Source organism: Brassica napus, chromosome C1, assembly GCF_020379485.1.
Source record: "Brassica napus cultivar Da-Ae chromosome C1, Da-Ae, whole genome shotgun sequence".
Lineage (NCBI taxonomy): Eukaryota > Viridiplantae > Streptophyta > Magnoliopsida > Brassicales > Brassicaceae > Brassica > Brassica napus.
In genome coordinates, this window is record NC_063444.1 from 150,605 (window position 1) to 162,706 (window position 12,102).

General features: G+C 36.0%; 1 protein-coding gene across 1 annotated transcript; it reads left to right on the plus strand.

Annotated features, from left to right (window-relative positions):
- The first annotated feature begins 2,144 nt into the window (after positions 1–2,144).
- LOC106439014 (protein BRASSINOSTEROID INSENSITIVE 1-like) lies at positions 2,145–6,189 on the plus strand. Its single transcript, XM_013880355.3, has one exon. It carries the CDS (start codon positions 2,344–2,346, stop codon positions 5,935–5,937), a length of 3,594 nt encoding a protein of 1,197 aa, XP_013735809.1. The 5' UTR covers positions 2,145–2,343; the 3' UTR covers positions 5,938–6,189.
- Positions 6,190–12,102: the final 5,913 nt, after the last annotated feature.

The window sequence follows — 12,102 nt, forward strand, 5'->3', positions numbered from 1 at the left end:
ATATATATTTAATTTTCTTAACAAATGTGTTAAAAAACATTATAACAATATCTTAGTTATCAAAAATTGTATATAAATATTTTCACTAATTTTTTAATTAGCAATGAAATTAATGTTATTATACATTAATATATATATATATATATACTCAGTTATCTTTTATAAAATGAAAACAATTATATCAAATTTTACTATTTTATAGTTATATCTATCATTTTAAAATAAAACATTGTATTTAACTAAATATGATAAAATTATTTTAAACTGATAAATTAATATATTTTATTTTCACAAACATTAAAAATTTATGCCAGAAATATAATATGTTGGTAGAACAGGCTAACATTAGTAAATTAGATAATTCATGTATAAAATTAACTTATGTTAAATGTTAAACTTTATATATATATATATATATATATATAGTTATTATATTAGATGAATAAACATAAAAAAATATTGATAAAGGAAATCTAGCGCTTTGAATTACAGATCATGATCATAATAATTGAATAAAAAATAATTTTAAAATACATATAATAAAAAATACCAAATATATGTGATGATTTGAAATAATCAATTAACGTACAGCATGAAAACTATCAAATTGTTATATTTAAAATAATTATATATAAACATTCAAATATATAAGTAACTTAAAAAATATATTATAATTATGTAAAATATATATAAACATGAAAAATTAATACCCGTACGGTTGTGCGGATCCAAATCTAGTTTTATCTTTAATATTAAAGTGATAGTAATATACTAATATAATAGAAAAGGCCTTGAGAAAAGTTTGGTCTATCCGTCTATGTAAGTGCCACAGAAACCGAAAGAGATCTAACGTAAAAGTAAGAGATATTAGCTAACTAGTGAGAAAAGGATTAGCGAAGACTGATGATAGTATTAATGAGAAAAGAATTAGCGAAGACATAATTATAACAAAATTAATAATTGATATTACTAACAGAAAAGTGATGGAATCTGCCACTAATTGACACTCATGTCCCAATCGTCGATCACACGTACGCTCGTTTTTTTCTTTCTTTCTCTTTTATAAAAAGCTAGAGAGACAATCTCTCCTCCAACTTTTCTTTGTTTCAGGCACAAGTGCGAGTGAACAATAGTCGGGTGCTAATTTCAAAGGTTTGTGTGGTTGGTGCGAAATTCATGTAAACTACTAACATAATTACCTTAACGTTATACCTATTTCTCGCTATCACATTCAATACATTAACATTATACTACGGATTATCATGACAAAAAGATTTCGATCCTTATATTACGTTCCAGTTTTACTGATTTACTTAACCACTATTCCATAAATGAGGATATCAGAATAGACACATCTATTTTTTTGGTAAGACAAGCTAAATGTGATTGAGATAGAATATTGAGAAATAGTTGAAAAAGTCTAAAGATAAGATTAAAAAGGGTAACTAGGATTATAGCTTTTGGAAGAGCTGATCACATCCCCTAATCTCACGTTAATTAAACTTCTCTCATGTACTGACACAAATAACATCATTTCTTTATCTATTTTAAAATTTGCTTTAAAGATTTAAGGATTTTGTAATGTCATTATTTTATTAATTTCATTGTATCCTCTTGCATTAATTATAATTTTCATAGTTTAAACCCCTATTCTAAAAATCGGTCGCCTGGGCGTTACGCGTCACTCTTTTGTTCCGATTTATGCTAAATCGGTTAAAAAAATTAGATATCCGATTTTCTCCGTCCAGACCGCTTAAATGACCGCCTAATCTATTTTTTTTCTTTCTATTTTTAATAATATTTTTATTTATTTATTTGATCTAAAATTTTATAAATATCATTTATATTCATAATTTTGATGAAAATAACATTATATTAAGTTTATATATTCTATTTGTGTGTTTTATACAATCTTAAACATGAAAATGTATTAATGTTATACACAATTAAAAATTAACATGTTTTATAACATAGTAAACAATATAAAAATTCCGGTGCTAGACCCAATCCGACCGTCCGACTAGCGTCTACCCCATTTCTGGGTTTAAACGCATCCAATAATTAAAAGTAGTATTATTTGTTTGTATCTGTTATCGAAACTGAAATTAATATTTTTAAGTAATAATCAGAAGAAGAGGTAACATGGCAAGCGAGTCCACAGCTGTGACCACTCTTCCCTTCAGCATTTGATATATATACCTTCTTTCATCTTCCTTCTTCCGTCTTTTGACTCTCTTCTCTCTCTCTCTTTGGCTCTTCTAAATCTCTCTTCAAAGCTTTCATTTCCTCTCTAATGGTGAAACCAAAACCCTAGATTCACTCTCCATCCATCTTATCTCTAGAATGAAGACTTTTCTAAGCTTCTTACTTTCTGTAACCACTTTCTTCTCCTTCTTTTCTCTTTCCCTTCAAGCTTCTTCAGCATCTCTGTCTTTGTACAGAGAAATTCACCAGCTTATCAGCTTCAAAAACGTTCTTCCCGACAAGAACCTGCTCCCAGATTGGTCTCCCAACAAGAACCCGTGTACATACGACGGCGTGACTTGCAGAGACGACAGGGTTACTTCGATTGATCTCAGCTCCAAGCCTCTCAACGTCGGATTCAGCGCCGTGGCTTCGTCTCTCTTGTCCCTCACCGGATTAGAATCTCTGTCTCTCTCAGACTCCCACATCAACGGCTCCATTACTACTTTCAAGTGCTCTGCTTCTCTCACCACCTTGGATCTATCTCGGAACTATATCTCCGGTCCTGTAACTACTTTGTCAAGCCTCGGTTCATGCATCGGTCTGAAACATCTCAACGTCTCCTCCAACACCCTCGATTTTCCCGCGAAAATCTCAGGTGGAATGAAGAAGCTCAGCAGCTTAGAAGTTTTGGATCTCTCAGCGAACTCTCTCTCCGGTGATAACGTCGTCGGTTGGGCTCTCTCCGACGGCTGTGAAGCGTTGAAGCACTTTGCGATCAGCGGAAACAAAATCAGCGGAGACGTTGATGTCTCTCGTTGCGTGAATCTCGAGTTTCTCGACGTTTCCTCGAACAATTTCTCCACCGGGATTCCATCTCTCGGAGACTGCTCGGCTCTGCGGCATCTCGACATCTCCGGGAACAAATTATCCGGCGAGTTCTCCAGTGTTATCTCCTCCTGCACAGACCTCAGGTCGTTGAACGTCTCCGGCAATCTCTTCGCCGGAACCATCCCTTCGCTGCCGCTCAAAAGCCTCCGGTATCTCTCCCTAGCCGCGAACAAATTCACCGGCGAGATTCCGGAGATTCTCTCCGGCGCGTGTGGTACACTCACCGGGCTCGATCTCTCCGGAAACGACTTCTACGGCACGGTTCCTCCTTTCTTCGGCTCTTGCTCCCTCCTGGAATCACTCGTGTTGTCGAGTAACAACTTCTCCGGCGAGTTACCGGTGGATACGTTACTGAAGATGAGTAATCTCAAGGTGCTCGATCTCTCTTTCAACGAGTTTTCCGGCGAGTTACCGGAATCTCTGACGAACCTCTCCGCCTCGCTGCTGACGCTAGATCTCAGCGCCAACAAATTCACCGGTACGATTCTCCCGAATCTCTGCCGGAGCACTAAGAGCACGCTCCAGGAGCTTTACCTTCAGAACAACGGCTTCACCGGGAAGATTCCGCCGACGTTGAGCAACTGTTCGGAGCTGGTTTCGCTTCACCTGAGCTTCAATTACCTCTTCGGGACCATCCCATCGAGTCTAGGCTCTCTCTCGAAGCTCCGAGATCTGAAGCTGTGGATGAATATGCTTGAAGGTGAGATCCCTCAAGAGCTAATGTACGTCAACACCTTGGAGACTCTCATTCTCGACTTCAACGACTTAACCGGCGAAATCCCTTCCGGTTTAAGCAACTGTACCAATCTTAACTGGATATCTCTGTCCAATAACAAGTTAACCGGTCAGATTCCCCGGTGGATCGGCCGGTTAGAGAATCTCGCCATCCTCAAGCTAAGTAACAACTCTTTCTACGGAAACATCCCGGCTGAGCTCGGCGACTGCCGGAGCCTAATCTGGCTCGATCTCAACACCAATAACCTCAACGGGACGATTCCGGCGGAAATGTTCAAACAATCCGGGAAAATCGCTGCGAATTTCATCTCCGGGAAGAGGTACGCTTACATAAAAAACGATGGGATGAATAAAGAGTGTCACGGAGCTGGTAACTTGCTTGAGTTTCAAGGAATCAGACCGGAGCAGCTTAACCGGGTTTCCACGAGGAACCCGTGTAATTTCACTAGAGTCTATAACGGTCACACTTCGCCTACGTTTGATAACAACGGCTCCATGATGTTCCTCGACATGTCTTATAACATGTTGTCTGGATACATACCGAAAGAGATTGGTTCGATGCCGTATCTGTTTATTCTCAACTTGGGTCATAACTTTATCTCTGGTTCGATCCCCGACGAGGTGGGTGATCTGAGAGGGTTGAACATTCTTGATCTTTCGAGCAATAAGCTCGATGGGAGGATCCCTACGGCGATGTCGGCACTTACTATGCTTACGGAGATTGATTTGTCGAATAATTTGTTATCCGGACCGATTCCTGAGATGGGTCAGTTCGAGACTTTTCCACCGGCGAAGTTCTTGAACAACTCTGGTCTCTGCGGTTATCCGCTTCCAAAGTGTGGTCCTGCAAATGGAGACGGGGGTGCTCACCATTCAAGATCTGACGGTAGGAAACAGCCATCTCTTGCGGGTAGTGTTGCGATGGGACTGTTGTTCTCTCTCGTATGCATATTTGGGCTGGTCCTTCTTGGTAGAGAGATGAGGAAGAGACGGAGGGAGAGAGAGGTGGCGTTGGAGATGTATGCGGAAGGGAATGGGAATGGGAACTCCGGCGATAGAACCGCTTACAACACGGACTGGAAGATGACCGGCGTAAAAGAGGCCTTGAGTATCAACCTTGCTGCTTTCGAGAAGCCGTTGCGGAAACTCACTTTTGCTGATCTTCTCCAGGCCACGAACGGATTCCACAACGATAGTATGATTGGTTCGGGCGGGTTCGGAGATGTTTACAAGGCGGTTTTGAAAGATGGAAGCGCAGTGGCTATCAAGAAACTGATCCAGATTAGTGGCCAAGGCGATAGAGAGTTCATGGCGGAGATGGAGACGATAGGGAAGATCAAACACAGGAACCTTGTTCCGCTTCTCGGTTACTGCAAAGTCGGAGAAGAGCGGCTTCTCGTCTACGAGTTCATGAAGTATGGGAGCTTGGAAGATGTATTGCACGACCCAAAGAAAGCTGGCGTGAAACTTAACTGGTCCATGCGGCGAAAAATCGCCATTGGATCGGCTAGAGGACTCGCATTTCTTCACCACAACTGCATTCCTCATATTATCCACAGAGACATGAAATCGAGCAACGTGTTGTTGGACGAAAACATGGAAGCGAGGGTTTCAGATTTCGGCATGGCGCGGCTGATGAGCGCGATGGACACGCATTTGAGTGTCAGTACATTAGCCGGAACACCAGGTTATGTTCCTCCTGAATATTACCAAAGCTTCAGGTGTTCAACAAAAGGAGACGTTTACAGTTACGGCGTGGTGTTGCTAGAGCTGCTTACGGGTAAACGACCAACCGATTCACCGGATTTTGGAGATAATAACCTTGTTGGATGGGTAAAACAGCATGCGAAACTGCGGGTTAGCGATGTGTTCGATCAAGAGATTATGAAGGAAGATCCAGCGCTAGAGAATGAACTTATACAGCACCTAAAAGTTGCAATGGCTTGTTTGGATGATCGGGCTTGGAAGCGACCGACCATGATACAAGTCATGGCAAAGTTCAAGGAGATTCAAGCGGAGTCGGGGATAGATTCGCAGTCGACGATCGGATCAATAGAGGATGGAGGGTTCAGTACAATAGAGATGGTTGATATGAGTATTAAAGAAGTTCCTGAAGGAAAATTCTGAAAAGTTTAGAAACAGAAACAGAACCAAACCAGATTCTTTTGAACTCCAAGGGTCCACTCCAATTTTCCTTTGGTCTATTCTTTTTTTTTTGTATCTTTCTACTGTATTCTAAAATGTATTTATGTTATTTATACATAAGACCGGATGTTTGGTTCCTTTGGACTTGGGGATGGAGAAAAAAGAGTAGCAAAGCAACTTTGTTAAGAATATGTAAATATACAGTTTTTTTTTGTAACTACAGTTTTCTTTTTAGACTTGGATTATGCTTTTTAGTTCTATGAAAATTTCCACTGAATTCTTGAAGTGATAATTTTAATATATGAAATGAATCGTGAAAAATCCACATTGGTTTTGTGTATAAAATTCCGACCGATCTTTACACGTGATCTATTATTTCACTACTGTCGTAATTAATTTGGGGAATTCACAGTGCACGGGAACGGGAATTTAAACATTTTTTTTTCTTTTTCCTGGGGGCAGGGGTACTGTTTTTCATATAAAATGTTTATTATTATCTTCTTCTTTCCTGAATATTACTATAGATGAATTGATCCGTTGTACCATATTTATTATTTCTATCTGCCTTATTCAGTGCAACTCTATTTATTTTAATTTTCTTCTGTCGAAATATATATATTTTTAGTTTAAACTGTTTTTTTTTGCTGGAGAAATGGACCTTCGCTTCGCCTGAAATTAAAACAAAGTCTGGGTTTCATGTCTCTCTGACAGTGCACCGACATAAGCACAACAAATCTTACACAAGGAACGAGCGTCTCATGGGCTCCTTTCTCTCTCTTTCCAGTTACGTGGACTGTCTTCACACCCCTCGCTCTTCGAATTCTGTGTTCCTTTCCTTTCATTTTCCTCAGCTAACAAATGATAAAGGTAAAAGAGGTCCGTAAGTTTTGTTATCTCAATTTCTCTTGAAAATAGTGATTTTATAGTTCTCTTTCCTACTCACACGAGCCCATATTCTTGTTTTTTTATCAATCTCTAATTCTAGTCTGCCCCCCCAATCTGATAATACAGAGAGTTGAACATAGTAAAATAAGAAATTGAAAGATTTCGTTGAAATTGTTCGTTTGGAAATTTCCTGAATAGCTAGTTCACTTATTTAGGGAGTATTACGAAATTTTACTAAATTTATTGATAAAAAAATTAAAACGATGCTCATGTACCATGAAAGAGAGTTTAACATGCATTAGTACAAATGTAAAATGTGGTTAGAAATTTTAAAACAACACTAAAGTATATGTTTCAATATATAGAGAATTTAACATAAAACTCAATATTTTCGTATGGATTAATACATATTTTGAGAAGAATTCAAAAAATATGACAATAATATTTTTAAGCATATTTGCATCCTGAACCTGAATTAACATATGAAGATGGTCAAAGAAATTTGAAATCTTTGTTGTCTCTATTTCTCTTGAAAATCGTGATTTTATAGTGGTTAGTCCACCGATTTAGGGAGTATTACGAAGTTTTACTAAATTTATTTATAAAAAAATTAGAACAATGTCCATGTACCATGAAAGAGAGTTTAGCATACATTAATCCAAATGTAGAATGTGGTTAGAAATTTTAGAACAACACTAAAGAATAATTTTCAATATATAGAGCATTTAACATAAACCTCAATATTTTTGAATGGGTTAACACATAGATTTTCAGAAAAATTCAAAAAACATGACAATAATTTTTTAAGCATATTTGCATCCTAAACTAACATATGATGATGTGGAAAGATGTGTGCACCTAGAGAAGAGGGAGGATTGGGTTCTGTATGATCCATGAATTTAATTTAGCCCTTCTAGCTAAACAGCTATGGCGCCTTGTTCAATTTCCGGATTCACTTGTAGCAAGAGTTCTACGGGGAAGATATTACCGTTTGAGTTCGCCGTTGCGAACGGGCGCAGTGGATAACCCATCGTATGTATGGACAAGTATAACTGCTGCGAGGAAGCTGTTACTTTTGGGCATCAGAAGCAAAGTGCATTCAGGGTACGAGGTTAATGTGTGGGAGGATCATTAGATTCCTTCGACGCCAGCTAGGCCGGCACGGGCCCGGGCTCCAGCAGTAAACCCAAAGATGATCGTAAGTAGCCTTATCAATCCTGCTACAAAGGAATGGGATGTTCGAATACTGGAACAATATGTTGATGAAGAGGATATCCTGATGATTCTGAGTTTGGCCATAAGCCCTACTCATCGACGGGACACATTTTGCTGGAGTTACACGAAGAACGGACAATATACTGTTAAGTCGGGATACTGGGTTGCTACAAACTTGATGAGAGATGAGGAGGACTTAGAAATTCTACAACCCAGCATTACAAAACTTCAAGCCTTTGCTTGGAAGGTGAATGCGCCACAAAAGATATGCCATCTTATATGGCAATTAATATCCGGACAGGTGGCTGTAACAAGGAATCTGGTACGCCGTAATATGCGTTGTGATAATTACTGCCCAAGATGTGGGGCACCAGAAGAGACCGTTACTCATGCTATCTTTGAGTGCCCTCCGGCCTTACAAGCATGGGAATTATCATCAACCCCGACGAGTTCTGAAATATTTCTGGTACCAAGTATTTATGCTAATATGGACTATCTTTTTTGGAGAAAGAATAGTATTTTGGAGCCTGAGGATGATAGAGATCCTTATCCTTGGATAATTTGGTATATCTGGAAAGCTAGGAATGAAACACTGTTTAGAGGTATAGACAGAGATCCATTGGAGCTAGTTAGGTATGCAGAGGGAGAGTGTCAAACTTGGTATAATGCAAGAGAAACTGTACCGAATCTGCCAAGTGCACAAAATAATGAAGAAACACAAGTCTTAAGCTTGAGTAATATTTGTATGGTGGATGGTTCATGGACCTCCACAGCGCAGTTTAGTGGAATGGGATGGGTTTGGCAGGATACTTTGGGGAAGATACAGCTCATGGGATCAAGGAATCTGCGGAGGAGGGAGACATCACTACACTCGGAGCTGGAAGCGTTAAAGTGGGCAATGGAGAGTATGCTACAACACTCGACCTGTCAGAGATTTGGGACGGACTGTAAGGACATGATTGCAATGATAGAGCAGCCACAAGATTGGCCCAACTTCTCAACTGAGGTGGAAATCATTCAAACTCTTCGGTTATGTTTTTCGGATTTCAAGATAAGCTACGTTCCAAGGACGCAGAACGAGATTGCGGATTCGTTAGCTAGGAATGCACGTTCTTTTCATAGATCCTTATGTTTTATTGGTTGCTCTATTCCGGTCTGGCTTCCCAGACCACCTCAAGTTTGAGTAATAGAATAGCCGTTTGCCGTCAAAAAAAAAAAAACTAACATATGATGATGGTCAAAGAGGTTTGGAACCTTTGTTGTCTCTATTTCTCTTGAAAATAGTGATTTTATAGTGGTTAGTCCACCAATTTAGGGAGTATTATGAAGTTTTTTACTAAATTTATTGATAAAAAAAATTAGAACTATGTTCATGTACCATGAAATAGAGATTAACATACATTAATACAAATATAGAATGTGGTTATAAATTTTAGCACAACAGTAAAGTATTGGTTTCAATATATAGAGCATCAACGTAAAATTCAATATTTTCGTATGGGTTAACACATAGATTTTGAGAAAAAATTCAAAAAATATGACAATAATTTTTTAAAAACATATTTACATCCTGAAATAACATATGAGGATTGTCAAAGAGGTTTGGAACATTTGTTGTCTCCATTTCTTTAGAAAATAGTGATTTTATAGTGGTTAGTCCACCAATTTAGGGAGTATAATGAAATTTTAATAAATTAATTGATAAAAAAAAATAGAACGATGCCCATGTACCATGAAAGAGAGTTTAACATACATTAATATACATGTAGAATGTGGTTAGAATTTTTATAACAACACTAAATTATATGTTTCAATATATAGAGAATTTAATGTAAAACTCTATATTTTCGTATGGGTTAACACATAGATTTTGAGAAAAATTCAAAAAATATGACAATAATTTTTTAAAGCATATTTGCATCCTGAACTAACATATGAAGATGTTCAAAGAGGTTTGAAACCCTTCTTGTCTCCATTTCTCTTGAAAATAGTTATTTTATAGTGGTTAGTCCACCGATTTAGGGAATATTATGAAGTTTTACTAAATTTATTGATAGAAAAAATTAGAACGATGTCCATGTACCATGAAAGAGAGTTTAGCATACATTAATACAAATGTAGAACGTGGTTAGAAATGTTATAACAACACTAAAGTATATGTTTCAATATATAGAGCATTTAACGTAAAACTCAATATTTTTGTATGGAGTTAACACATAGGTTTTGAGAAAAATTCAAAAAATATGACAATAATTTTTTAAGCATATTTGCATCCTAAACTAACATATGAAGATGGTCAAAGAGGTTTGGAACCTTTGTTGTCTCTATTTCTCTTGAAAATCGTGAGTTTATAGTGGTTAGTCCACCGATTTAAGGAGTATTATAAAGTTTTACTAAATTTATTCATAAAAAATTAGAACGATGCCCATGTACCATGAAATAGAGTTTAGCATACATTAATACAAATGTAAAATGTGGTTAGAAATTTAGATAACACTAAAGTATAGATTTCAATATATAGAAAATTTAACGTAAAACTCAATATTTTCGTATGAGTGATTTTGAGAAAAATTCAAAAAATATGACAATAATTTTTTAAGCATATTTGCATCCAGAACTAACATATGATGATGGTCAAAGAGGTTTGGAACCTTTGTTGTTCCTATTTCTCTTGAAAATAGTGATTTTATAGTGGTTAATCCACCAATTTAAGGAGTATTATGAAGTTTTACTAAATTTATTGATAAACAAATTTGAACTATGCCCATTTACCATGAAAGTGAGTTTAGCATACATTAATAAAAATGTAGATAGTGGTTAGAAATTTTAGAACAAAGTAAAACTCAATATTTTCGTATGGGTTAACACATAGATATTGAGATAAATTCAAAAAAAAATGACAATAATTTTTTCAAGCATATTTGTATCCAGAACTAACATATGATGATGATCAAAGAGGTTTGGAACATTTGTTGTCTCTATTTCTCTTGAAAATAATGATTTTATAGTGGTTAATCCACCAATTTAAAGAGTATTATGAAGTTTTACTAAATTTATTGATAAACAAATTTGAACTATGCCCATGTACCATGAAAGTGAGTTTAGAATACATTAATAAAAATGTAGATAGTGGTTAGAAATTTTAGAACAACACTAAAGTATAGGTTTCAAAATATAGAACATTTAACGTAAAACTCAATATTTTCGTATGGGTTAGCACATAGATATTGGGATAAATTCAAAACAAAATGACAATAAATTTTTTAAAGCATATTTGTATCCTGAACTAACATATGATGATGATCAAAGAGGTTTGAAACCTTTGTTGTCTCTATTTCCCTTGAAAATAATTATTTTATAGTGGTTAATCCACCAATTTAAGGAGTACTTTGAAGTTATACTAAATTTATTGATAAAAAAATTAAAACTATACCCATGTACCATGAAAGTGAGTTTAGAATACATTAATAAAAATGTAGATAGTGGTTAGAAATTTTAGAACAACACTCAAGTATAGGTTTCAATATGTAGAGCATTTAACGTAAAACTCAATATTTTCGTATGGGTTAGCACATAGATATTGAGATAAATTCAAAAAAAAATGACAATAATTTTTTTAAGCATATTTGTATCCTGAACTAACATATGATGAAGGTCAAAGAGGTTTGAAATCTTTGTTGCCTCTATTTCTCTTGAAAATTGTGATTTTATAGTGGTTAGTCCACCAATTTAAGGAGTATTATGAAGTTTTACTAAATTTATTGATAAAAAAAATTAGAACTATGCCCATGTACCATGAAAGAGAGTTTAGCATACATTAAAAAAATGTAGAATGTGGTTAGAAATTTTAGAACAAACTAAAATATATGTTTCAATATATAGAGCATTTAACGTAAAACTCAATATTTCCGTATAGGTTAACACATAGATTTTGAAAAAAAATTAAAAAATATGACAATAATTTTTTCAAGCATATTTGCATCCAGAACTAACATATGATGATGGTCAAAAAGGTTTGGAACCTTTGTTGTCTCTATTTCTCTTGAA

Coding starts and splice junctions, on each gene's coding strand:
- LOC106439014 (XM_013880355.3), top strand. CDS start 2,344: ATGAAGACTTTTCTAAGCTTCTTACTTTCTGTAACCACTTTCTTCTCC.